At 40.1% G+C, this 27721-nt stretch overlaps 3 protein-coding genes across 19 annotated transcripts; 1 reads left to right on the top strand and 2 right to left on the bottom strand.

Annotated features, from left to right (window-relative positions):
• Window positions 1–289: 289 nt before the first annotated feature.
• On the top strand, window positions 290–4967 carry LOC117640814 (tuftelin-interacting protein 11). Of its 3 annotated transcripts, none has more exons than XM_034377729.1 (15): window positions 290–680; window positions 821–875; window positions 1118–1235; window positions 1330–1570; window positions 1649–1826; window positions 1973–2066; window positions 2144–2363; window positions 2479–2668; window positions 2759–2962; window positions 3038–3294; window positions 3376–3572; window positions 3696–3917; window positions 4001–4207; window positions 4327–4454; window positions 4577–4967. In XM_034377729.1, the coding sequence occupies exons 3-15, from the start codon at window positions 1127–1129 to the stop codon at window positions 4823–4825; spliced, it is 2496 nt and encodes an 831-aa protein (XP_034233620.1). In that variant the 5' UTR covers window positions 290–680; window positions 821–875; window positions 1118–1126; the 3' UTR covers window positions 4826–4967. The 3 variants fall into 3 exon arrangements, with proteins under 3 accessions (XP_034233620.1, XP_034233619.1, XP_034233618.1); XM_034377728.1 differs by having other exon boundaries at window positions 814–875; XM_034377727.1 differs by lacking the exon at window positions 290–680 and having other exon boundaries at window positions 687–875.
• On the bottom strand, window positions 4850–6020 carry LOC117640824 (L-aminoadipate-semialdehyde dehydrogenase-phosphopantetheinyl transferase-like). Its single transcript, XM_034377744.1, has one exon. It carries the CDS (start codon window positions 5823–5825, stop codon window positions 4971–4973), a length of 855 nt encoding a protein of 284 aa, XP_034233635.1. The 5' UTR covers window positions 5826–6020; the 3' UTR covers window positions 4850–4970.
• Window positions 6021–6305: 285 nt separating this feature from the next.
• On the bottom strand, window positions 6306–27717 carry LOC117640812 (bromodomain-containing protein 2-like). Of its 15 annotated transcripts, none has more exons than XM_034377711.1 (23): window positions 27318–27716; window positions 25215–25329; window positions 25051–25108; window positions 24537–24581; window positions 23981–24208; window positions 22991–23884; window positions 22833–22904; window positions 22654–22746; window positions 22429–22530; window positions 22203–22348; window positions 21971–22127; window positions 21268–21763; window positions 21015–21185; window positions 19695–19814; window positions 19468–19596; window positions 15713–15765; window positions 15528–15624; window positions 15243–15449; window positions 14223–14573; window positions 9488–10378; window positions 8893–9134; window positions 8457–8810; window positions 6306–8369 (listed from the first exon to the last, which is right to left on the bottom strand). In XM_034377711.1, exons 3-23 carry the CDS (start codon window positions 25102–25104, stop codon window positions 8304–8306), a joined length of 4968 nt encoding a protein of 1655 aa, XP_034233602.1. In that variant the 5' UTR covers window positions 25105–25108; window positions 25215–25329; window positions 27318–27716; the 3' UTR covers window positions 6306–8303. The 15 variants fall into 15 exon arrangements, with proteins under 15 accessions (XP_034233602.1, XP_034233606.1, XP_034233607.1 ...); XM_034377715.1 differs by having other exon boundaries at window positions 15528–15621; XM_034377716.1 differs by having other exon boundaries at window positions 21027–21185.
• Window positions 27718–27721: the final 4 nt, after the last annotated feature.

The following is a 27721-nucleotide window of genomic DNA, read 5'->3' as shown; positions in this document are numbered from 1 at the left end:
GGCCACTGCGGAAGCTGCTTCAAGGACGTTGGGACGTTGCTGGTTGCTACGTTGCTACCCTGCGGGGCCTGTGGACCTACGAGGGCTCCCCACTCCCACTCCAGGACCTGCCGGCCGGTGGAGGGCCAGCAGTCATAATAGGTCAAAATGACATTTTCCGTCTCGTCGAAACGGCAACTTCAATTTCAGTATCCAGCAGAGTGTCAGGAGCCGGGGATGAGCCGCGTGGAGTCCTGTGGACTTCCCTTCCCTGGCGGTGCTTACTTTAGTACATACTAGGCAGTGGGAGTCAGGCGTCATCTGTTTCCTTGGCACCACGATGTTTCTTGTCTCTCCAGTTTTCTCCAGTCTCCGTTACAGAACGTGGAAGGTAGCGCTCTTTGAGCAATAGAGCTAGGCGAAACGGACGCCAGGCGCCAGGCTCTCTCTCTCTCTAGCCACGCAGCAGCCAGCAGGCCCTTCCCTCGGCACTTCCCTGAAATCCCTGCAACACCGGACCGAGGTCCGTAGTCTGGACTGGCCGGCTGGACAACAACTCGTAGCTCCGCTCCGCGATGCTGCGGTGTGCCAGGGCGTGAACTTGAACGTGAAATGGGCCAGAGCGTCTCATGAGTACCAAATTTTCACTAAGTTGGGAATGTGTATTTTGGTTGGCAGCGAAAACGTCTGTCACGTATAAGGTTGGTATTGTTGTTGAACCTTGAAGATGGCGGCTGACATGATTTGTTTATGCTGTCTGTCGAAGGTTTTTTAGTTGTATTTTGCCGGGTTTCCGACGTTCTAGTCGTATGTTTTTATTATATTGTGTCTTAGAATTTAGGTATCAGGTACCTTAGACTTCGGCACCTCATTGACTGCTAAATTGCCCGTGTCATGTAAGTACTTTGCAAGTTTTCTGTTTAACGTTGCTCGACGTTTGTTAAGAAATAAATCTCGCATTTGCCGTTTTACTTGATAATAACTTTTCTATGTAGAAAAAGAAAATTATCTAGTTATAAAGATCGCTATGCCTGTGTCGTGATTTGTATGGTCTGTTGAACCATCCTGTGAAGTTCTAACCTCTACAAGCTCGTTGTGGCACTTCTTTTAATCATTCTTTAACGTTGTTTTCCCACAGAGTTTTAAAATGTCTGACGAAGAAGTAGAAAAATTTGAGGTAACAGATTACGATCTTGAAAATGAGTTCAACATCCATAGACCCCGGAGAAAACAATCTAAAAACCAACAAATATATGGTGAGTGTCAACATAAAAATGAAATAAATTTCTGATAATTTTGTGGCCTTTGTGTTAAAAATTTTGACAATGTAACTTTCTGTTTAATGTGCAGGTATTTGGGCAGATGACAGTGGTGATGAAGGGGAATCGAGTGGGCACAGAGGATTTGGAAACAAACCAAGAGGTCGCATGAAATTTGATACGAGTGCACCCATAAGCTTCATTGCTGGTGGGGTTCAACAAGCTGGAAAAAAAGGGAAAAAAGATGAAGAAAAGAATAAGAGTGATGATGAGAAGATGGAAGAAGATGAGGACGAAGACCAACCTAGGAGAAGGTTTGGCAGCAGTTCAAGGTTGGTTTAATTGCTTCTTATTTCACATCTATGTGATTGCCAATTAACTTTTTAAAATTTATTTTTTTTCTGTTACAGCGATAGCGATGATGGAGGCCGGCAAGGATTTGGTTCAAAGTCCAGTACTACAGAAATTGATGGTGACATTGCTGGATTAAGAAAAAAGAAATATGAAAAAAGCACAACTTTAATGACGAAAGGTGTTGGAAACTGGGAAAAGCATACCAAAGGTATTGGTGCAAAACTCTTATTACAGGTATGTCTTAAATAAATCATTGCCTTTCAAAGAGCTTAAACACATCCTACGTAACAACCTGTGTTTATAAGAAATTTGTATTATCTAATGCTCCCTTTCAAACCTTCTTTGCATTTTAACAAGCTTACTATTTTATTTTTTTGCAGATGGGTTATCAACCGGGTAGAGGTTTGGGTAAAGCTTTGCAAGGAATCTCAGCACCTGTGGAAGCACATTTGCGCAAAGGCCGCGGTGCTATAGGTAAGAATTTACTTTTGTTTGGCATACTGTTGATCTGTTGAACACAAGATATAATGTGTGCATTTACCTCCCTATAGGTGCATATGGGCCAGAAAAAGTTACTAAGATGGTCGATCTTCGCCCAGAGTTGAGGAAAGAAATAGAAAAGGATGAGGATGATGCAGATAAGGTGGAGGGAAAACTAACCCAATGGAGGAAAGAAGGGAGTAAAAGTGCCAAGGTCAAATACGTGTACAAGAGTATTGATGATGTCTTGGAGGATCAGGATAGAGGAAAAGTCTACAAAAGAGAATTTAAGTAAGCCTCTAAACTAGTTGTCATGCATCGAATCCTTCCTAACACACTAGGAAGTGTCCACTTGGTAAATGTTTTCTCTAAGTTTCAATTTTTAATTGTTTGATTCTGTTTACAGCCAACTCTCAAAAGTTAAAGTAATTGACATGACAGGTCCTCAGCAACGTGTCTTGTCAGGTTATCATGCTATATCAGGTCCTCAAAGGCCTGCAGACGAATGGGAAACCCGCAAGGAGAAGAAGTTTACCAATTTTGCGCTTCCAGAACTACAGCACAATCTTAATCTTCTCGTAGATATGTGCGAACAGGTAATTTAAAAATTAATGACATTTAGCTTAAACTAATTTAACTAATTATTGTTTAGCTCATTGTCTGGTTCATGATCTTTTATTTTCAAGGACATTATTGCAAATGATCGCAAACTCCGTATTGCAAGAGATAGGACTGTTTCCCTTGAACAGGAAGAGCAAGTTCTCAGCCAGAAAATGGAGCATGAGACAAAACAGATAGAAGCTTTGGAAACCCTATCAAGCATTGTTGATCAGCTTGAAAACAAAGCCCTTGACCTTGAACAGTGTTCTAAAGCATTCAAACAGCTTCAGGTAATAGATGTTTGTTGAAATTGAGTGCTTCACTCTGAAAGAGATTCAAAGACTTTTATGTATTTATATTTTTAGGATCATCACTATGAGGCTTATAGAATGTATGATATTGGAGACCTGGCTCCAGATATCCTTAAGCCATTATTCCAAGAGGAAATGAAAGATTGGAATCCTTTTCTTCAGCCTACTAGCTTTTTGTCATTGTTTGGAAGGTGGAAACGCATATTGGAAGGAGACAGTCCGGCTCCCTACAGTGCTTCAATTGCCATTAGGGACCCATACCATCGTCTTGTATGGGAAATATGGATGCCTATTGTCCGCACCTTTATTAGGCAAGCACGATATTTTAACCTTCTCTGTATTCCCTTATGTAGCCTTTATGAATTTGAGAATTTTGAATCTTGTGTTTACAGTACATGGAATTGCCGGGACTGTATACCACTTATATCATTGCTGGAGGAATGGATGCCATTACTACCAGAGTGGATATTAGAAAATATTCTAGACCAGCAAGTTCTGCCACATCTGACTCTTGCTGTTGAAGAATGGAATCCTCTCACAGACACAGTACCTATCCATACCTGGACTCATCCTTGGCTTCCATTACTAGGTAGGTCCTGGATATTACGTGCTCTAAAGACATTGCTCTAGAAAAGTAGAGTTATATTGTGTTTTTTTTTTAAATAGTTTTTTAAATTTATAAACAAATATCCTTTAATTTTTGTTTTTATAGGTCGCCGATTACATGTTACCATTTTTCCAATAATAAGGCACAAATTAAGTTCAGCTCTAATGAATTGGCATCCATCAGACCGTTCAGCACACCTCATGCTGCAACCATGGAGTAAAGCTTTTGACAAGGGAGACATGGATGCGTTCCTCATTAAAAATATCTTACCCAAGTTGCAACTAGCGATGTCTGAGCTTGTCATCAATCCCCACCAGCAACATTTAGGTAATTCTACTAAATACTGTAAAATATTTATCACAAAAACCTGAATGTTGCTAATCAATGAATCTACTTTTTTCATTTTGCAGACAATTGGAAGTGTGTTATGGTTTGGGAAGACATGATGCCAGTGCTCTCTTTAGCTTCTCTTCTTGATAAAATTTTCTTCCCAAAATGGCTGCAGGTCCTCACTGTCTGGCTTAACCACTCCCCTGATTATGAGCAAGTCTCTAAGTGGTATTCAGGTTGGAAGTCCATGTTTTCAGAAGTTTTATTACAGCAGCCTGTCATTAAAGGTAATTGTATTGTGTTGTCCTGCTTTTGCTTTACCAGACAATGGAACATAAAACACTTGTTATGTGGCTGCCATACTAAACTGTTGCCTTTCTTGTCTACCTTTTTTTTTTTTTTGCAGAACATTTTCGCAAGGCTCTGGACCTCATGAACAGAGCAGTTTCAAACCCTGGCCAGTCTGTAAATCCACCGCCTCAGGAACCTGCCTACCAAGAACCCACTTCCACGCAACACCAGCAGAGATACGAGGTCGGTACTTGTTTTCCTGTACAATCGCATCTTGTACTCAATCTTATTAAACGGAGCACAAAAACACTTCTATACTTTTTGCTAATTGTCAGTACTTAACAATCACGTTTTTCTTTTTGCAGGCAATGGCTGAAGCAGTGAAGACCGCTGCTCAAATTCCTCAAGGCTTCAAGGACTTACTTCAGAAACGGTGTGAGGAAAGAGGAATAATGTTTGTTCCTTTAGTTAACCGATGGAGAGAAGGAAAGCAAATTTATAAAATGGGTACTCAGCAAATTTATATCGATAGAAGTGTCATTTTTGTCAGTGGGCCTGGTGGAGTGTGGCAACCTATTTCTCTCAAAGCAGCTTTAGAAATGGCCGCTTTGTAGGGTTAAATGTAAAGAAATAAGCAATTATCAAAAAATATTATTATATTTTCAACATTGGTTTTTACACAAGATAACTGTAACAAAGATCTATGCAGTGTATGTAATTATAAGATGGTTGCACATTACAAAGTGTGTTATCATTTGCCTAAGCATCTAAGGATCTTACACTTTCTTTCTTTCTCATGAATAACTCACAGTTTATCATATCTGGTGGCAGCAAAGGTTTCGCTTCTTGAACTAGATCAGCCCAAGAAAGCATTGTGAAAGGTACTGGAGGAGTTGTAAGAGGGTCATTATGAGAGAGGGCCACTGCCACGCAATGTTCTGGATCCAATAACCACTCATGAAACTTCCAAGATGTATTATCTACCTTATTGATTTCAACAACAGTGTCAGTACAAGGCCTCTCTGAACTCAGACTTTCTGTATTAACTTTAAAAGATATTTTTTGTAAGTCCATACAAATCCCAACACCAGTTGCCTTAACATAACTTTCTTTCAGACACCAGTGTCTGAAAAACATGGCAGATTTTTTTTCTTCCGAATCAGGTCTTAAAATGGTGTTCCACTCATCACTTGTGAATGAGTTTTTCATAAGGCGGAAAAGTTCTGCAAGTTCAAACCCTGTCTTGTTCTCGAATTTCACAATATCTACCCCTACATTTACATCATTTCCCTTTTCACCTGCAAAAACTGTAAAATTCCCTTGATGAGATACATTAAAATCTAAATGGTGCTTAGCATATTTTAAATAGGGGCGTCCAGCTTCATTACGAACTAAAGTAAGTTTATCATATGGTTCACCTGTTGCCAAGTGAGCAAATTTTCTACTCATGAGACAACCTGCGATACTGGCTTTAGCATCTGCCTTGAAAACAAACTTCTGTATCCGCTCTTTTTCCTCTAATGGTATGCTGCTGGTAGCAATTAACCATTCTTGCACAGATGGATCCCACTCTTTGGTGTTGAATGCCCAGCGTATGCTACTTGCCTCAGTCATAATTTTGTGAACGTTGATTCTTGGTCAATTTCAGAGCTATTGATTGTCATCACACCACACACCATCAGTCACTTTATTACATTTGCAGGTTAAGAAAACAAGTTATTCCAAACCAACGTAAAAAAGATACTTAATCAATCAAACAAAGCTTGAGTATGAACACTTATAATAAGGGAACCATGTAAAGATCAAGAAAAAAATGATTCTGTCCAGTACACTGCTTCATTTCCACTTGTTGCTTCGTTGAAAGTTTAACTAGAAATAGGAAGGATAAGAAATTCAGCCAGCAAGTATGAGAAATTTAGTGTGAATTAGAGGGAAGAATGAAGTAAGTCATGATTTTCTTTTTATCAAGTAGATTGTTTAATAACTGTTTTGAGAGGATTTGTATTGGGGAATTCTCAGAAAGAGCAATTTCTTTTTCTCGTAAAAAAAAACTACATCCAACTGAAATAAAAAGGAAAAAAAAAGCAGCACATAATTTTTTAAAGTGATTTTTACTCTGGCACGCCAAAAGCTTGCCAAATAAGCACATAATGCGCCAACATAAAATGTTCATACAAAAAAAACAATTACAATACAAAACTAGATTTACATTTTCTTTCTATAAAACAAAGAAAAATTGTACAATGTGTTTTTCTTTATACAGAACAATAAAACAAGAATTACACAGTAGTTGTGACCAGGAAAGAAACGATTTTACTCAGAGCCACAAACTCCTATCAACTGACAAGGCATCAACCAAATAAAGAGCAATGCCGTTCCAAATATTAATAAAGAGATCCTAGACCTGCCTTGCATCATAATTGGTTGATATCTCAATTTGAGGCAGCCTACATATCTCATCTAACTACTAAATTAATTTTGATTGAGAACATAAAAGTGTGCAATCTTTGAGTCAACCCAGTATAAACACTAAGATTCAACTTCAATATCCAGCACATCTAGCTTGTACTTAATTTGACATAATTTACAGGACATTAAGCAGAAATCAAAGCTTGCTTAACACAAATGACTCAAGAAACACATCATACATGTGGGTACCAATACTAAAGCATGTCACTCAAAACCATAGGTACACCATGGGGCGAGCCTGTCATCTCTAAAGCAGCAAGGAAGCTCTCTCGTCTCGTTACAAAATATCAGTTCTGTGCCGAAGCAGGAGAGGAAAGGGCAATGCAATGTTAATACACAAAAATTCGCAGAGCCTCGTCAGAATGGATTATTTAACCACAAGAGTGTCAAACATTACAAGAAGAATATTGCACAAATTACTCAATTTACTTTCAAAAGTGAAAATGTGCAAGTAAATTTAGTAATACGCATGGCTTACACGTCCTGGAGCAAGCTCAGGTAGAAAGATACCAAGTAACAAATATTTTACTATAATAATAGTTTTTAACATTTTTCATTATGTATTTATTTTTTTAAGAAAAGATGTATTATTATTTTTTCAATGGAATATATTTATTCTAATGTCTTCAAACTCTGAAGTAACGCAACAACAAGATTCTCACCAGAAAACATATTTCCGACACATTCCCTAACATACAGAACATATCTAGTTCAAACATAAGTATACAAGTATATGCAAATGAATGTAACTAGAGATGGAAATTAAAAAATGTTAAACATGTGTACATACTTTCTTTCTAGACACTTTCAAACAATTTCCGTGCGTCAGAGAGAACAAGGCTGCAATATGGTGGCAGAGATCCATAATTCAGCTAATTAGCATATTAACATAAACAGGAAACCATTCTGTTCTTGCTAACAGGTATCTAATTAGCACAACACGGATGTCTGCGCTAATATTCATGTCACATGCTATGAAATATTGCTGAACCAATGAAGTGTGAACTAGGTATTATATCCTAACACAATTGATAAAAAATATTTTTAAAACATTTTCACATTTTATTATATAAAAAGGGATAAACCTCAATTTAGAGCCTTAGACAACAAAAAAAAAAAAAAAAAAGATTTATTACCATGTTTTATTAACAATGAGGATTAGGCTGTTTACACAAATTGATGGAGAGTGACAGGAAGGATTGATTAACAACTACAACTTATAAATCAAATGATGACTATTTACAAAATATAGAACACAATGATACAAACAATTCCCTAAAGGAAAACTTAGTCATGTCAGTTCGTATAAACTTTTGCATTGAGTTTACTTTTGCGAATAAATCTTATTATAACAACATTTTCATTGTACTAGTGCACACAGTCTAATATCTAGAAGAAAACTCTTGATACCACTGTAAACAACACTTCCTCACAGATGCATAGATATGTGGTATATCTATGGGTGGAATAGTTGATTATTCCTAAACAGTAGATAACAACTGTGTTTGTGATCAAGAGTTACAAATCATCACAACATCACATCACATTCATGAAATCACATCACTTAACAAGCCAACAGTTTCTTCTCATTTCATCATTCACATTTCCTACTAACAGTCTTTTCTAAAGGGATTCTTCAAATGCGGCCATCAATTCACTTTGCTTGTTCATATCTATCTGCCCCGCCATCTGGAAATCAAAATAAAGTAAAGTGAGGAAACAGACCACATAAACACATACAAGGTTCAGATACATGATAATGATTGTTAGGCATACCGCTTCTCTCCTTCTCCTTTCCTGCTCCCTCTTGCGTTGCCTCTCTCTTTCTGCTGCAGCATTATCAGGGAATGAAGGGGGGCCAGGGGAAAGACTCATTGAATCATTACTCATTTTCACTTCCTCAACACGTGTTGGAGGAGTATGGGAGGGCATTGGGAGTCCCAGAGGAGGCGCATTACTAGCAAGTGGTGTTTGGCTGAGCATATGCTCAGCAGCACCCTTCCGGGCCTTTTCAAGAGCTTCTTCTTCTTCTTTCCCTCGTCTCCTTTCATTTTCCTGGCGGATGCGCTCCTTATCAGCTAGCTCCTTTTGTTGTCTTCGCATTTCTTGTTGCTCCAATATATGACGTTGCTGTAATGCAAGGAATGCAATAGATTAGTCGCGTTAATATAAAGGAGGAGTTTGCAGAAAACTACAGAGCAGGGTAACGTACCATATCTGCCTGTTTCTTGGCTTGCTTTTTGAAGGCCTGGAAACTGTCAACTGCAGACCGATTAGAATTTTGAGAAAATTGAGGTGATGATGATTGGGCTAAGGAAGACCAAGAACTGGCATTCTTAATATCCTTGGTTTTGAATGCTGAGGCAAAGTTAGCAGTTGGGGGCTTTTGGTTAGACATGTCAGGTGGTGTAGTGGTTCTTTCCATGTATGGCAGTGAGTTGTGATTCATGGAATCTGAAAAAGAAAACACAAACTAGATTATTCCCTGTAAGAATTATAAATTGACTTACATGAAACAACACCTCATGAAGGATACCCAAATTACACCATCTACATGCACCACTACTAATGCCCGGTGGCTGTTTAAACACAGAACAGAGTGGTGGGTTGCAAACTAGCGCTGAATGGACGAAAATCAATGCCAGTGCCTTTGGGCAAACCGACCACTTCGTTCTGTATTTAAAACACACCTGATAATACAAATGACAAAACTACCCAACACATAATGGTCATTCCATTAGTAGAAACATGTGGGGGAGTCACAGGAATGAACACTCACTACAACAAAACAGGGACACAATGCTTACTGTCATTAGAATTCTTCATGGTAGGCGGCGCCCCATGGAGCATGTCCTCTCGCTTCATGTCCGGGCTGGGTGGGTCGAAGACTGAGGGCTGCATGTGGTGACCCCCATGAGAACCCATATGGCCGCCAGTACTGCTGTTGCCGTTGCTCGTCAAGGGTGAGGCCGGCTCCGCCTTGGCGCCGCCCCCTGCCCCTGCCCCCGCCCCCTGCGCCGAGGTCATGGCCATGGGGGAGTAGCCATTGCTGTGACTGTGGGGCTGAGCGCCCGGTCCGCCCTGGCTCATGGACATGTGCGAGGAGTGAGGGTGGTGAGACACCACGGGGCCACCTGGACCCATCCCAGGGCCCATCGACGGTTGGGGTTGAAGACCAGCTTGGTGAAGAGCCCCCGAGGTGCCAGTGTGGGAGGGCCCCGTGTGGCTGTGGCTGTGGGAGGGCCCCGTGTGGTGGGCCCCGTGCCCGCTGGACGTGGGGGTGGGTCCTGGCTGAGAGACCATGGGGCCCATGCCGGACGCCATGCTTGACGCCATGCTTGACGCCATGCTTGACGCCATGCTCGAGCCCATACTCGATGCCATGCTTGACGGCAAGCTCGTCGCCTGGTTGTTCGCTAAGCTGGTCGTCATGTTGGGTCCCATCATGGAGACGGGCGGTTGGGACGTCGCATTCGCCATGGGGCCCATGAGCGCCGCAGGGAGAGGTAACAGAGGGTGGGGTGGTTGCTGTTGTTGCTGCTGCTGAAGCTGCGAGTGTGGGTGGGGGAGGGGAAGGCTTGACGGGGTAGTTGGGGCTGAGGCTTGGAACTGGTGCGACAGCGCCAATGCTGCCGCTAGCGGCCCCTCAGGATCGCTCTTTGTGGATGGAAGGTCGTTGTTCAATCCCAGCAACGCTCCTGTGTCAACACAAACCCAAACATGAACCTCCACAAGCTTCAACACCAACTTAAAGTTATTGATAGCCCACAACTCAACTCCATACTACGATTAATTACACAACTGAGACACATCCCAACAGAAAAGTGTCCAACGACGTGAGACAATGAACGTCCAAGAACCGACACACGACCTTGGAGGGCTGGTGTGGGAATGCCAGTTCGAGGAGCATTTGTAAAAGTATGGATGTCTTTATCTTTACAGTTAAGTCTCTTAAGAAAATAATGGTGGGTTTCACCACATGATTTAATAAAAATGCTCATAGGAAATGCTTGAAAATGAACTCTTTAGAATCTGCCCTCTGAGAACTACATCCTAAAACATAGACTAGCACAAGCAAACTAAGTTTCAACATCACAATTTGTACAGGACTTCACACCATCACCCAAAAGAATAGACAGATGAATAAGAAGAGAGGAAAGATAGAGAAAGCATAGGTTTAGTCATGCTACAGCACACCATGTCTGAAAGGGTAAAGAAGCAACGGGCAACAAATTCTCTTTCCAGTCACTCCCAAGAGCACACTCGAAACAGTTCACAAGAAAGTGATATTACCAAAATGTCAGTATAACAACCTGAACAGGCAAACATACTCATCAGTTTCAGTGTCTTAGGAAGGATAAATTGAACTGCATACAAAGTGAGACTCAAGATGGATTAAGCAGCTCTCCTGTCAGAAGCTTTGAGAGGAGTTACTTCCATTAGAATCAAACTTTTGTGTCATAAACTTCCAACAACACTGACTTCCTGAGATTTGGTCTCAGCAGGGAATAAGAGCTGCTTTCAAGAGTTTCAACTACTCTCTCACAGTAAACAGAATGGCAGCTTGTCACTTATTGCCAAGTATGAATTGCTCTGCAAGGAAAGTACTGCATTGAGGCATGCATTTAAAAAAAAAATTGTCTGACAAACACACTTCTATTTCAATTCGAACTATCCCAACAAAATAAATGAAATAACAAAAAAAAATGGCATTTGATAAAAACTCAATGAACAGCTAATAAGCAAAACAAGAGACACTGAACATTCCTTTGGTTTAAATGGAACCCATCGACTAATTGCGTAGCAGACTTCTTCATCAATACTACTGATGCAAAATAAAATTCATCTTTTTTTAAAAGGGAAAATTGTTCTGCTTGACTTATGGTGTTTATCATACATTACTCCAAAGCAACTGATTACTTTCAAACATGAAAAGAATGAAAGGTAGTGTCTTATCAAGATTTTCTGTCACCATAATTGTAATTAGCTTTATTGTTCATGTTGTCCCATCATGAAGTTCATACGGGAAAAAATGAGATTTCTCCATAGCATAGACATTTTAATTAAGAGACACAATGTTACTTCTCTTCACATGAAATTGTTTAAGTGAAAGAATGACTTTACAAGAAACTCAATCCCAGAAAGCACAGAATTCAGATACAACAAAGCTTGCCATAGTCCATCAGATTGTCCCACAAAACAGAGTAGAAAGTTTGAATTGATGTCAACATATTGGAAACACTGGCTAACAAGAAGACTGAAAGTTGAGAGACAATATAATAACGAAAGGTGCCTGTGTAGAGGTTTCCACGTAATTCTTTTAAAAAACTTTTTAAATCATAGATTTGACTCACTAAATTGAATTGAGGAGTTATTATTAAATTGCTATTTCCATGCTACAATTTTTGTAGTGATAATCAGATGTTTTCAGGCATTAATGGGTATTTGCCATGCTTCAACAAGCTTTAGAAGTGAATACAGTTTTGTGCTAAGGTACAATTTGCTTCATTATGCTTGAAATAGTGCAAAACACCTTACAACACAAATTAACAGAAAATAATGATTTGAAAGAAAATGCATTATTCAGCTTAAAGCACGATTGGAGCATCTCATAATGTAAGTCTTATCTTTGATTGCTTTCATGACTGGAGAGCCACAAAGAATAAGAAAAATAGTGGACATTTTGAAGCTGGGATTGCTACGGTTCACTAGCTCCCAGGAGACTTCTTCCCAATTAAACTTATCACTGCAGAACACCCCTAACATTGATCACTGCCAGTTAGTTGATTGCACCCTATGCTATTACGCATAATAAATTGGCAGAAAAAAGGAAATCAAACATAAACCACTAATTCACTGCAAATCCAATGAATGCAGAATTCTAGAGCAATGGTGACTAAGGACACTATTGATACCTAGGTCATTGAAAAATAATTCTCAGTACCAATGGAGCAGTGAGCAAGTGAAACGTAACAGGGAATCCTTGCAACAAGAATCCACAAAGAAAAAGTGCTTACAACTGATGTATGAACATGTAACTACTCTTGTTGTGAAAAATCGCGACATTAGGCTCCTTGTATCAAGCTAAACAAGGGAGCCATTATCACACAGAAGTGTTAGAGAATACATACCTATCTTTTGAGTCCAGTACGGAAAACAAAAGAAAACAATATCCAACATGTTTTAACATTTCTAAAGTGAAAATCATTTCCTGGAACCTTAGTAAGTTTATTTCTGAGATCTATATGATATAGTGTCCTCAGATCCTTAACTGAAAAAATGATGATTAGGATACAAAACTGCATATGCATTGAAACTTTCCTGCAATACTAAACTGATTTAAACTACTTTAAATAAGTTTCAGAGACAAAGGCTATATTTTCCTTAAGATATTCAGAAAGTAGAAAGATGAAGTTCCCAACAAGACATAAAAAATATCTAGGCTCCCATCATATCTAAGAATTCCCATTTATGTCTTGAGCTCCCATTTAAAATGTTGGGAGCAAAGAAAAGCAAGAGATAAAAAGGTCAATGATGCACATACTTTTAAGGGTATTAGGTACCCTATGTGTCATGCAGAGCATTACACAAAATGAGCTCTCACTACACCTCAAGAAATAAAATAAACCAAAGGAAGCAATGATTCTCAAGTGTTTTCTTTCAATTAGAATTAGAAATTTTAAAAACTTTTGTCCCCTGACTAAGTTTCAGTTAGACTGTGTGAAAATGAGATAAACAACATATGTAATGGATTATGAAGGTAAAAGGTAATAAATTGAGTATGCACTATATACATTCCAGTAAAAATAAAGGAGTGAAACCGGAACCTGATTTAACAGACTGCGCAGAGAAACCATACCACCACATTCACACCACTTGACCCTTTTCAAACATGGTTGCTAAATAGCATACTCAAGAGAGTTGAGACAGAGTCAGAGAGACTAACACTACAGTCCCTTTCCACACAGACGTAGACAATAGATTAATGTGAGAAAGCAGCCCATCCTGAGAGGTTGCATGCACGTAAATTAAATGCACAAATATGTCAATGCAAAAATGATGAATGCAATTTTTGGATGAAACTGAAAGTGATTTACCAAAGGAAGACAAATGAGTGCATCAACTTTTCCTTGCATAAGAAGGAAGCAGCAAGTTTGAGAAAGTTAAGGTAGGCCTTCCACTGTTCAAGATGAAATTTGGGAAAAAGGTTCAATGTAACTTCCAGACCAAGAAATTAGAATAACATAAAGAGTTTAAAATATTAATTTTCACAAGCTCTATGAACTTGATAACCTTAATTAAGTGAAAAGCGACGCCTTTTGTGGAGGAAGCCAATTACATGGAGGAAGGAAACTTGCTGACAGAAATGGCAATTCGCCTTGAAACGGGTAGGGCCGGCCACCACCACTCTCTTCCACCAAGGCTTCTCATTCCTGCAGCCTGCAGCTCCACACCCTGAGCTCCATAGAGCAACCCCACCCTCGGGAAAAAAAGAAGAAAAGAGAAGCTACTGGGCGGCGGCGGCCAACGAGCGCCACATACCAGCATCTATGGCGGGTTGAAAGATGTTGCCAGGCTGAGTCTGGCCCTGCTGGCCCTGCTGATGCTGTGGCACCTGGGGCTGTGGCGCCTGAGGCTGTGGAGGTGTGGGGCCTTGAGGGCCGGGAAGGCCCGCAGCAGGCCCCGGCGCTTGCCCGGGCGTTTGCCCTAGCACGCCTTGGGGCTGCGCTGGGGCCCCCTGGGGGGCTGGGGCAGGATGGGCTGAGGGGCCTTGTCCGCCAGCCGCCTGGCCAGCCTGGCCCTGCCCGCGCTGGGATGAGCGCCTGGAAGGCTGCGCTGAAGCGGAGGGCCGAGCGGGTTGAGGCGGCAGCGGGTGGGTTGCTGGCGGCAGGCCTGTGTCAGACAACCTCACACATCAGAGTTCTGCCTGACAAGGCCTGGCCAACCAGAACAGGGCACAGGCCCAATGGATACACAGAATGACATAAACCCGATTAATCCCCTGGGCTTCCTTATGGATTGAGACACCTATCCAGATTTATGGTTTCCTCTTGTTACTCCTTTCACAAGTTCTTCTCCTACACCTCGCTTTTACTGCAGAGGTACACTTAACTATGCAAGAAATGAGATCAATTTTTAAAATGAGTTGATGAGAATGAGAAATCAAGCAGTTTGTCTACAAAACCAGCTTGGTTTTGACCATAGTTTGATTTTTGAATGAGGGAGACACTAATGAAATGTGATCATGCTCATCTTGAAAACAAACAGCAACGCCCTGCCAAGAATCTAGAACCCATACACTCAAACCTTAGACCCAAGATATTAAATGAAAGCATACACAACGACACAATAAATTAACGGCACATGAACACTAATTAGAAATTGGAGACACACCCAAATTCAATGCTATTAACCATACACCCACAAAAAGGGTCCCAAACAAAACCAACACAAACCCAAATGAAAACTTATATGCAGTGATATTTCAAAAGTATGGATGACGTGCCATTCCATTGTCATGAAAGGCCAAGTCCAGGCCACCAACATTCAATGAAACCTTACCTTTATTCATTGGATGGGGTTGTTGAGGCCCCTGTGATGAGTTGAGCAGATTGTATTGGTGCTGAGGAGTTCCAGAGGTTGAAAGTTGCTGTTGTGGTGCAAGCTGGGTTTGGTTTGGAATCATTTGCTGAGGTTGAGCTTGAGATGGTATCATAGGAGAGGCCGCAGGGGTTATATTGTTTTGAGTTACTGGGGTAGCTGGTGCAGCTGTTAAGCAGAATTTAACTTTCATTTCCTGACAACTTCAAAACCAATATGACAATCAAAAATTGGCATTTGTCTCACCTGCAGCAGTTGAGACAGGAGGCTGAGGTTTGTTGACAATGGTTCCAGAAGTTGTCATTGTTAGGGTGGGGACAGGACCTGATGTTGGTGGTACCTGCTGATGAGATTTAGCAGAATAGATCATAGTCATCCTCAACTAGGACATGGATTAAAGGAATTTCACTTCAATAAAACCAAAGACACACCTCTTCATTCCCTCCAGAGCTGCTTTTCTTCTTCTTCCGTTTTTTTGAGTCTCCTGCAACATCAATAAACCTCGATCTGTATACTGATTCTTCCTTGGCTTCTGAATATATGGAGCCTCAGTTTGTGTGTAACCACCCAAAATATTGACACCCAACAACCGCAAAACTAACAATGTAATTGAACTTCTTTAAGTCACAAGATGTTTGAAAGTGGAACAGATGGTGTGTTCAGATGTGATGTATTTAATTCAGAAAACTTATCACCTAAATCCTCATATAAGAAATACTCCTTAAACAATCATTAATTCTATTTAAGATAAGAACCAGGGCTCTAGAAAAGATGTGTATGAGCTGTGTGCGTGGTTCAAAAAATGTAGTAGTTGAGGTGTTTGAATTCACTGACAAGTCTTCCCTGGACTTGCACAAGTACAAATCGCACCTTACAACTAGCCTTGAGCTTTAATACTGTTAATGGGAATACCTAAGTGGACCATTATATGAGCCACCAACAGGGTTCTACACCTCCTGGTTATAGAACGAACATACAAAAGCCCTGCACCTCAAATGAAATTTGCAGATAGTTAATTAGATTCAAATTTAACCAAAAGGAAAATGTTCACAAACGAACTTCAATTGAAAGAAAACAACAAACAAAAAACGTTTGTCTTACAACATTTGTTTTGTAATTAGTTACCAAAAAAATTAGTTATCAAAAATTAATTAAAATTAAAGGGCACAGATCCAAAAAAGAAAAAGGGTAGAGAAATAAGAGGAAAGCGATATCTAGTTCAGACATTCAACCCACCACCTCACATATCTATGCATTTCTACTTTCAATTCATAAAAGGAACTTGACCCACCAAGTCCTATCTAAATTTCTATGACGGAGATAAACAGACAACGAGTTTAACAGTATAATTGACAGTCAAGGAGATAAAATAAGGTCTTCACACGCGGAGTGAAGAATCTCTAACAAAGTGAAATGACTTAGCTAATTTTGATGACCTGGTCTCTACACAAAACAGACAAATCAATTCACGAGGAGAATTTCACAAGGAAATCACTTGAGAATGAGAGGAAGTAGGAAAAAAAAGTACACATCAGACTGTTTTACAATTTGAGAAACCTGCATAATGGCTAAGGCAATCACACCCACACACACACACACACACACATCCCAGAGTGCAGAATTTGGTGATTTGGTCAGTCAGGAGCCAGCATACTCAATGAAAACATGTACAGTACAATCGTTCTATATTTTTTTTATTTCGTTTAAATTTATCATTATCACTGTATACAACAAGTTTCATTTCTCTCATAGTTTGAACTTTTCTTTAAATAAAAAAATGTACACAGGTAAAGAATGAACCTACATCTAGAGTCAGTTAAAAGGATGTACACTAGCATGAAGATTTTGAGGTTCTTAATGCTTTCTGTATAAAGTTTCACATACATTCAAATATAAAATAACTTTTATGTACAAAGAGGCATGTTGAAAAATGCTGGGGTGCCTTATCATGAAAGGAAATCATTTTGCATCAGGAATATTTCTCTGTAGTGCACACAGAGAAAACCTGAGAGATCCAATGACCCCATGGAAGCAGATGCAGCAGTACAACATGCCAATCGGCAGTGTTATAATGTTTATCACAACATATCAGAGATTTCCAGTCAATTTGTGCTAGTAAACTTTTTGCACACAATCTTTTCATATTCATACAAGTGAGCGAGCAATGGACTTAGAATATATTCTATTAAACTGATATTGTCATTGGCATGACAAACAAATTACCCCTCAAACCTCTAGGTTTAGACTAGTCCGTTGGCCAAAATAAGTCTAAGTGGTCAAAACAAGGGAGGCTTGACATCAAGAGATCCACACCCACTGAGTCAGCCAGTTTGGTCCACTTAAGGCAATTCATAGAGTCCCAGAGAATTGGTTATATCATGAATGCAATGGTTCCTGTAACTGCAATATTTACAGAAAAGAGAAAAGTCTCTTTTTTCTAACCTTTAGGTGAAATAAAATGATAATATTTTGGTGGGCTACTTTTCTTCCTCTTTTTAGAAAATTGCAATTGAGTGCTTCAAGTAAAATTGGAATATGAAAGACAGATATTTACATGTAGTAATTTCTTTGTTGGGTTAACATATTAACATATTCCACAAACATAAAAGACTGTGTGAAATAAGTAATTCATCTCGAGTAGCCAAATTGTTACAAACAAATGTAAAGGGAGCACAAACCAACATAATTAGACTCCTGGGAAATGGAAAAAAGAAACAAAAACAAAAACAAACAAGAAAAACAACAAACTATTATCCCCAAGAGATCAAGTCTCTACATTAAAGTATACAATAAGTTTGACAAGGTAATGATAAGGGAGGTTCCTAGCTCCTTCAATGATGGAGAGAGACCAATTATATAAACATAGAAAACTTGCAACAAATCATAGTAAAAGTAATCTTCAATAAAAGATATTATGTCCATCTTTAAAATATGTACACATATAAGCTAACATGGCATCGCCACGCCAGGGAGTGCAAACAATGTGCTTGGAGGCCAGCAAGTCTATCAGCATTCTTTTACTTTCACACACAATCACCCCTGCTTAGTTGTTTTGACAGCTTGATTATTGCAGCATGAAGGGTGTTTAGCGAAACCAAAAACTTATTTAGGATACTAATACCATGGCATTTAAAATAATTACTACCTTCTGAAATGCATGCCAATCATGAAAATGTAAACAAAAAGAAAATGATGTTTTAGATTTAAGGAACCAATGAAATTGCTTGTCATTTCTCATTGGCTTGCCAAACACCCATACAATCCAGCCACCATTCACATTGTCTGCAGTATTGATGTGTGTGCAGCGCTAATTTGCAAGGTATATCTCTTGCTCGCTCACTTGTCTGTTTATCTTGAATATTTCATTGATTTGGATTGAAGTTCCCTCCTCACCTGACTGACCAGCATTATCCAATCACCTCAAATAACAGTATGACTGCAAGTTTAATGTTCCTCTACAATTGTCATAACAGGACACACAACATAAAAAAAAAAATTAAAAAGTTGTGGGTAAGAAAAATGTGTTGCATCACAGTTCCATGGATAGGAAGAAATGACATGACTGGCTGACCCCAAATCACACATTCTGCACTCTTGGCCAATGATAACAAAGACTTATTAAGCCAAATTACCACTTACACTTGAAAGCATCTTTCACAACCACAAAGGAAAATAATAGGAGGGAAAATGAAGGAAGGAAAATTCAGCAGTATTTTTGGCTTAGTCACAAAGATATTCTGAATCTAACCAACATGGTCAATCTAGCTCTTATGGTATTGCTTGTGGTTACGAATAGCAGTCGGGAACTACACTCGAGTTCAATAAACTTAACCCTCCCCATCCTATCCGATGGTACAGAATCCTCAGAATCCCCCTACATTTGTCAAAGACAAACATTGCACACTAATCCCACACATTTACACAAAATACCAATCACACAAAACAATAGGGGGGGAAAAAATGTTTAAAAATGAACTTAAAGAAAAAAAATTTCTCTTTCATAAAAGACAAAATAAAGAAAAGTGGTATAAGACCAAAAAAAAAGATAAGATAAGGAGGACGGGAGAGGAGGAGAGGAAATGACCCATACCATCCTTAACTAAACAAAACGCTCATTGGGAATTCTCAAGGTTCTGGAAACGGTTGTTGGGTGATGAGAGAATTGTAATACTGAATCTAAGCTAACCTGCTTCCGAGTCGCTCGAATCAGATGAACTGCTCGAGACGCTTGAACTAGAGCTGTCTGAGTCTGAACTGCTCGAACTGGAGGCTGATAGACGAGATGGACCAGCTACATCTCCCGATTTACTGTCTTCTGTAGAAAATGTAACACAAATGATAACAAAATGAGTTAAAAATAAAATATCCACATAAATAATGAAATGGGTATTAAAAAATGCTTCTGATAAATACCTTTTTTCATGGCCTTCTTTTGATGTCCTAGTTGTCCAGTGACATCTTGAAGGCGTTTTTCTAGCTCTTGTTTCTTCTCTGCCATCTGCTCATCTTTCGATTTCCCCGACACTTTTTTATCTGCAACATTAAAAAAGGTAGCTCTGCTAACAACCTGGAAATATTTTTTGAAAATTTTCCCACATTTGTTTTCTTTTTTTTTTTTAATAAAAAAAAAAAAAAAAAAACAGTGAGTGAATAGGCCAACTGAAATCCTCCACCAAAAGAGTCTGGGCTGCATGGTGAGGCACTTAATGGAGGCAATGGCAAAGAGATGCAAAATACAATGGGCTGTGCACTAAATATGTCACACATTTTGAGGGCAAGCCCCTCCCTCATCACATTTTCACATCTGAATGAACCTCCACCCCAAATGTTCCAATTAAGAACTTACAAAAAGATCTAACTACTCGAGTGAAAATTTCACAAGTGATTGGCTGAGTGATGTTAATCCACTCAAAAAGAGAATACTTTAGAAAATGTGTCATAAGGCCTAAAACATCTCCCAAGACTCCCCTACCCAGCATGTGACTTATTATGTGGACAGCCCTTAAAACAAGATGTTTCTCTTGTTTCCTTTTATATGATGGGAGAAAATTGTGCTGAGTGCCTCACCATATGATTCTCAAGGCAAAAAGGCATGCATGTTAGTCAATAGCCACCAAACAATGCTTGACAGAAATTGCAGTTGAAACTGAATAGGATCCTTGTCAGTTCAACCTAGAGCCTAAATACATGTTTTTCGATGGGGTCCCAACTATAAATTACAAGTTAAAACTGTTCCCAGCCTAAACAAGACACACAAATACACAATCAGGACAAGTACTGGCAGTTGGATCAGTTAAAGGACTCTAAAAACTCAAAATAGGAAGAGCCATCAGATTAGACCAATGTAAAATGTAACTGCTTATAGCATTTAAACTGCAACTTGATCAAAATGAACTACGAAATTAAATTTGGCAGCTGACTATCCAGAATTGAAATGCACTCGAGATCATTCATGCAATCAGCCCAGACAACCCACCAACCAGCCGCCAGTCTGCTCGACAGTGGAATCGAGTTCCCATTCAAGAAGTATGTCTGACCAATATGAGATCAGTAATAAGTCCTTGACAATATTGACTAATATTCACATTATGCAATAAAAAGTAGTGAAATATGTTTAATTTTTAACAGGCAGAAACTAATTTAACAAGAATTAGATTTCAACTATGAATGTTAAAAATTTCAATTACATTTTCAGACTGGTGGGGCACAGTTGGTGTTAAAAAGGAAACTTACTGAGTGCCTTACGTGGCTTTTTCCTGAGGCATGATGCGACATAGGCTTCTAATTCCCGAAGAGTTGAAGGCTTCAGGGTTTCGAAGTCAATTTCTATTTCATCAGGGTTGGAGTCACGCAACGAAGGTTCCCGAGATTGGATGATGTGAACTACACGCCCCAGCTTATCACCTGAAACAAACAATGGAAAGATGAAAACATACGTGTAAGCAGAATGGTAATAAAATTTACAAGTGCTGTACAGATTGCTCACCTGGAAGCTTATTGATATCAAGACTAAGCTGCCGTTTCTCATCATAGGACATTGGTTTGGCATTGTCTTCATCTTCAGAATCAAAGGCAGCGGCAGCAAGGACATTTCCTTTCTTCTTTGAATTGTTGGCGCGGGCATTCCCTTTTGGCCGCTTTGCAGCTTGAGCATTTGCTCCAGGAACTTTTGGAGTCCCACGAGCACCTTTCACTTTAGGAGCTTTGGGAGGAGGGACAACAGAAGGAGCTCCTTGCAGTCGATTCACAACCGGCTTCATGTCCATGGGAGGTTTTACATCCCCACCACCCATGGCTACATTGGCAATGCTGGCAGTCATGGTGTCATTGGGGTAAGCACCCATTGCCATTCCTTTAACATCACCTATCACATGCATTTTCTTGTCCTTTTTATTAGTTTTCCTCTCCTTTATTTTCTTTTTGGGTTTTTTAGGGACTGTTTCTTCAACAAGCTTTCTCATTTGTTCCTGCATAGCCAGAAGCTAAAAACAAAAATGAACAGGATCAGGTAACTGCAGTCACCATCATTGCTTAAAAGTTACCAGATTTTGACAAATCAAGAAAATCTGGTCAAATTAACACATACAAGATTGCAGTCAGACTGCAAATCCCCATTTTTATCCATATTCGATAATAGCGGGTTCTACTACAAGAGCTTTAATCATGGAGTTCAAAAAGAGATGCATTACCTGCTCTTGAAGCAACAGCACTTTTCTTTTACGTTCAGAATCTGAATCTTCATCACTTGAAGATTCAGTCTCCGACCCACTTTCAGATTCACTAGATGAAGACTTTTCCATTGAGGGATTAATAGCACCACGGGCTTCCGCAGGTATTCTAGAATATCTGCAATGAATCAATACGAAAATGAAACAAGTGACAAATAAAAGCTTTCATTGCAGGCTGAGAAGTTTCTCTTACCTTGATTCAAAAACATCTTGAAGCTTTTTAGCCATGGCAACAACATCATGATCAGGGGGGTTGTACTTATAACAATTATTGAAGATTAATCTCACGTCAGTGGCAAATTCAGTTGGTGTTCGGTACTCCCGACTGTCCATTTTTTTCTGAAAGTTTCCATTAATTAGTAGATAGATCTCAGTCCGGAAACTCAACTCCACAAACATATTCTGGTCAAGACAATTACCTTCACAGTGCCAAGATCCATAGGCTTTTTAATGATTTCATGGTAATCATGCAGTCCAAGCAGCTCAGCATTGACAGGTTGATAAAATGGCCATGCATAACTCTGTAAAACAGTGAAATATGTGAAAGGAAAATATTACTCAAGGTGTTTTGAAGTGAAAAATAATGAATAAATGTTAAGCATTAATACCAAAATAACAACAATAATAATTTGAGAAACACTTACAGAATGCTTTTTGGCAAATAGTTCCTTAAGAATTTCATTGCACATTTTCAGTCCTTCTGACATTTTTTCTTTTAATTTATTTCCCATTGGAACCTGGAACGACACAGAAACATGAAAATACCCACTAAATGTATCTGTTTTACACATCCATGAAAAGCCAGCAAACACCGCTATCATACCTGGCCCGGAACATGAGGCATGGGTGTCAAAGCAGGAGAGAAAGGCAGACCATCTTCTGACGTTCTTTGAGGCTGGGTAGCAAAAGCAAAAACAACACAATTAGCCCATACGGAGGACGCAACAAGAACCAACACCAATGACCAAAGCTGGCACTTACCTTCTTAATTTGTCGACCTGACTCTCTTCTTGAATTGATCTTTGCAGTTTTAGCGTCAATAGGTGAGAATATAGGATCCAGTGCAGTGGTGGTGGGAGTAGTTGTATCAGCCTTTCTCTTAACACCCTTTTTCACTTTGGCGGGTTGTGCCGGCGGTATGACTTGTGGAGCTGCAACACCCTTGCCTGGTAAGACTTGAGGACTCCCGACCGCCATGGCAGGGTTGCCGACAGGAGGCTGGCCGTGCTGGCCGTGCTGGCCGTGGTACGTCGGAGGCGGGGCCACCTGCTTGGGCAGCGAGTTGTGCGTGCCGGGCGGTAGGGCCGTGGGTACTGTGGTGGTGGCGGTGCTGCCCGGAATGCTGGCTGGCGCGCCGGTGCCGAGAGGTAGTCTGGGAGGGGCTGTGCTGGTGACAGGAGGGGCGGCCACGGGGACGCTCTTGTGCATCGCGTTGGCGACGGCCGGAGCGGCAGGTACTGAACTGGTAACAGGGGCTGGTAAGGGTTTCTTGGGAGCCATGTTCGGGGGAGCAGCAGCTGGCACGACGCCTGGAAGCGCGGGCGGGACGGCAGATGGAGCCGCGCCGGGAGTGGTGGGCAGACAGGAGCCAGGAGGGCGGGGTGCAGAAGTCTTCTTCCCCCTAGCATTCTTGGGAGCAGGGGCATCAAGTTCCACCTCGTCCCGGGGCATGGCCGACACTTTAGTGAGGAATATTTTCTCTAAAGTCTGTGCCATGACCACAACATCCTCTCCCGGCTTGTTGTAAATGTAGCAGTTGGAAAACAATGTTGTGAAGTCATCAATGGCTTCCTTCCCTCTCCAGTAATAGTTATTCTCCAATCGCTTCTTAATAGTGCCTAAATCCATGGGCCTTTTGATTATCTTGTGATAATCCTATTCATAATAAAATTAGGACAGGAAAACAACAGAGCATTAGGAATGCAAACACATATGTACTTGTAAATAATAAGTTATAGCCCTAAGACTTACTGGAAGATTTAATTTCTTGGCATCCACTGGTTGGTGGAAAGGCCATGCAAATTGGTGCTTAAGAAGAGCTTTGAGGACAACTTTGTGAAGGTACTGAAGCTGATTGGTGACTCGGCCAGGGCGATGAGCCGGTGGTATGACTGGGGGCTGCACCACCCCATTGATAGGCTCGACGTCAGGTTCTTCCCTCGGGGGAGGTTCCCGCACTTCAGGCCTTGGACCAGGTTCCTAGTAACCACAGACAAACAATACATGTCAGAGCTTTAACAACGATTGTGCAACCAACCAAGTATACCTGCTGACAGAGGCACAAAAAGACATAAAAACTACAACAACACAAATTATTGGAATGAGCAAAGAAAACAATTCAAGCAATTTCTGTTCAAAAATAGTGAAAGCAAAGCAGGTGAAGTTGACAAATGAATCAATCAATGATGAAAAGAATGACAAATATGGATCAGTAATGGTCAAGCAAATAGTGCATGCAACAGTCCCAATGCTGAAATAGGAAGTCAGAGAAAAGCAGTCACACACAGATCATGCATGTGACACTTACCTTAGCAATGGTGCAGATTCTGATCTCCCTGTCTTTAGTGACAGACTGCAAAGAAACAATAGCTGTAGTTAACCAAGAGACCACACCAGCATGCAGATACCAAAAGCCAAGAACCCAGTAGAATTTACAGTGAGTAAATGACCCTAATATGTAGTTATGTCAGGTCTTAGAAACCCATTTGGAACCACTTCCAGTTAACTGTGTGAAGCATGAAATAAGAAAGAGCAGGTCTCCTCCTTCAGTATTGCCAGCAAGTCAAACTGCTGGAGAATGCTCAAGCTGAACCAGATGGGAGCTAAAATATGAATAGCTGAAGGACCTTCAACTTGTAATGAGGGCAAGAAATGAAGTAGGTGTTAGCAGGCTAGTCAGTACTCCACCCCACAATAACATAACAAAAAATAAGCAACTGCATGAAGTCAGTAATCAGGCTGAGAGCAATACATGCAAAAGAAACCCACAAAATTGGATTGAAGCTTTAGACAAACAAAAACATAAAATTTGGTCTACTTACAGCATTGTTGTGTTGTATGCCGTCTACCTCCATTTTGGTGCCCTGCAAGAACATGATGCTGAGTACATTTGATGTAGCATTCAATGAATTAGAAATTCCAAAAATATGTTCATTATGGCAATTAAAGGAAATAAAAATAGAGAAACATCAAATGAGATGGTTACCTTTAAGAACTGCTTAACAAGAAGATAGTAAGAAGATTAAGTCCTCACGGTTCCAGTTCACACAAAATGAACTCAACACCACTGACATTCATCATGTGTGGTGACGAGTCTCAGACTGCAAAACAAGAATTAATTTAACATTAGACACTATAGTAGCATATTGACACACATGTACAAATTGAACACATCACGCATGGACGTATCATCATGTTTGTCACAACACACAAAAAATAGTCTGTGGGCAATAGTTAAATCAAACATTCCTTTCAGAGCATTGAACATACAGTAACATTAAGGACAGACTCAACATAACGCTGTGTTAAAACATTAAGCCTAATTGTCCCGAAATAGAACCGAAGCAAATGGTAACAACTATTAGTTCATGGGCCCATATTTCATATAATAAATGAATACTGAATACCAGCTACACAAAATACACTAATATCCAAAGATAATCCTATTTCCAAACACTTGGCTATGGGTCTGTGACTAAAGGATAGTATAACTATTTTCAGCTAAGTTTTTCAAAAGGGGACAGGAATCTAGTAGTGGGTGGGGGAAATGATTTACATGACGCAGATTTAATGGAACTTTATTGAAATAAAGAATATACAAACTGAAAAGTGCACTCCGAATTAGGCACAAGTGAGGTTAGGCAACAGTGACAGACAGATGCATCTAGGCCTGTTTGTTTGTAAACAAAATCAGTATACAAGGAGTTGGATTGGAAAAGAAATAGGGCTGCTGTTTAAACTTGGGATATGGGTAATGAAACCTTACCACCAAATAAAAGGATTCTGATACGCAATCTCACAATACAAGAGTACTTTTATTAGCTGTTAAAATTTGAAAAAAAAAAATCAATGACAAAACAATAATTAAAATTATAAATGTAGAGAAAAAAAGTCAGATAGCTACGATGAAAATCAAATCAAGGAGGATCACAATAGGCCAGATATCTAATTTGGTACTTATAAGAAACAGGGAGTAACGAAACAGACCCTTACATGATTTTCACTTAAGAATTATAAACGCAAAACAAAACCCGCGTAGATTGTGTTTTTTACAAATGGCCTCGAGGGATGCCGATCACGGCATGACGCGGAAAGGAGCCCTAACCTTAACTTAAACAAATACATTCGTTTCCGTCCGAGATAGGCTCTCTAGTAAGAAAGTAATAACCGTTTTAGTGACAATTAGAGAGCAATCATACGTCCACTGCAACACCAGCTCGGATGAAATAATGATATAATTCAACTATTGCACCACAGATAAGCTATAGCAGTCGAGGATCACAACCGTTTATTTGCCCGCGAAAAGTAACCGGGCGTAAAAAAATGTCAAATTTTAACGAAATTTCGGGAACAGACGGCACGACAGTGGAAACGAATAATAAAATGAGAATTGAACAAGGAGAAAGCTTCAGAGTGAGTGAAATAGGCCTTGAAGTAACGCAGTGCAGAACACTTCACTTGGCGTTTGAAAACTACGAGATGAGGCCGACTTTACATTTGAGCACTTTATACTCACGAATTTAACCAGGAACCATCAAATGAGTCCTTCCTTCACAAGACGCCAAAATGAGCCCCGTCCAGTAGAAAGCCAGCCCGCAAGTCAGGCCAAAGGCCCGTAGGCAGCGGAAAATGATGCAGATCTCAGGCCAGGATCAATATAAACCTCTACTAACACTTCCAGATGGTGAACATACGGACTTCTCACGAAAAACACACGAAAATTCCCGATCTGAATGAGAATTCCACTACTAAAGATTGTTTTTCAGCACCCAACTTCCACGGTCTTCAACATGGCGGGCAGGCTTAGGAACAGAGCCCCGAAACTTGAACTCCGAAACTTCACACTTCGTGTTTTGGATGTTACTCAACACCTCAAACAAAATTTTACCGTTAAATGACACTACGTCTCACATGCCACGTAATGTATTGTTCGTGGACATTATTTCAAGGTAAATGTGCCTTATTTCACTCAGTAAAGCTTTCCCCTGCTTCGGTCGCCGTCTTCGGGGTCTAGGGAGTCGTCCTCGGGGGGAAAAATTCACAGAACATCGTATATCCTTTATATTCAGGGAAAATAGTATTTCAGTACCCTGATCTGAAGTATGCTGCATTCGGCTAGTGTCTCCGAAATGACGGATGGTTATATTTACACATGATGATTTCGGATTTTAAAAAAAACAACGATCTTTCTCTCGCACAACAAGCAATGGCTACGCAGCTACTCCAACGGCCTGTTTGAGGTGGAAGCGAAAAATCCTTTGAAATTTCTCGGCCTCTGATTGGTCAAGGCCGGTCACGTGACACCACCCAAATAATGTTTTGAGCAATTTTGAAGATGTTTTAGTCTATTTCTGCACCAACGTGTAACAAAACGATTGTGCAAAAATATCTGCATCTATGAAAATCTTGTTGAAAGGGCTAGGGTGCTAGAAACGTTCATTGTAGAAGATTCTAAACACGGCGTCTACTAGCGTCAGCCGCCAAGCTGCGTGA

Source organism: Thrips palmi, unplaced genomic scaffold, assembly GCF_012932325.1.
Source record: "Thrips palmi isolate BJ-2018 unplaced genomic scaffold, TpBJ-2018v1 HiC_scaffold_15, whole genome shotgun sequence".
Classification (NCBI taxonomy): domain Eukaryota; kingdom Metazoa; phylum Arthropoda; class Insecta; order Thysanoptera; family Thripidae; genus Thrips; species Thrips palmi.
This window is presented reverse-complemented; position numbering and strand designations above follow the sequence as displayed.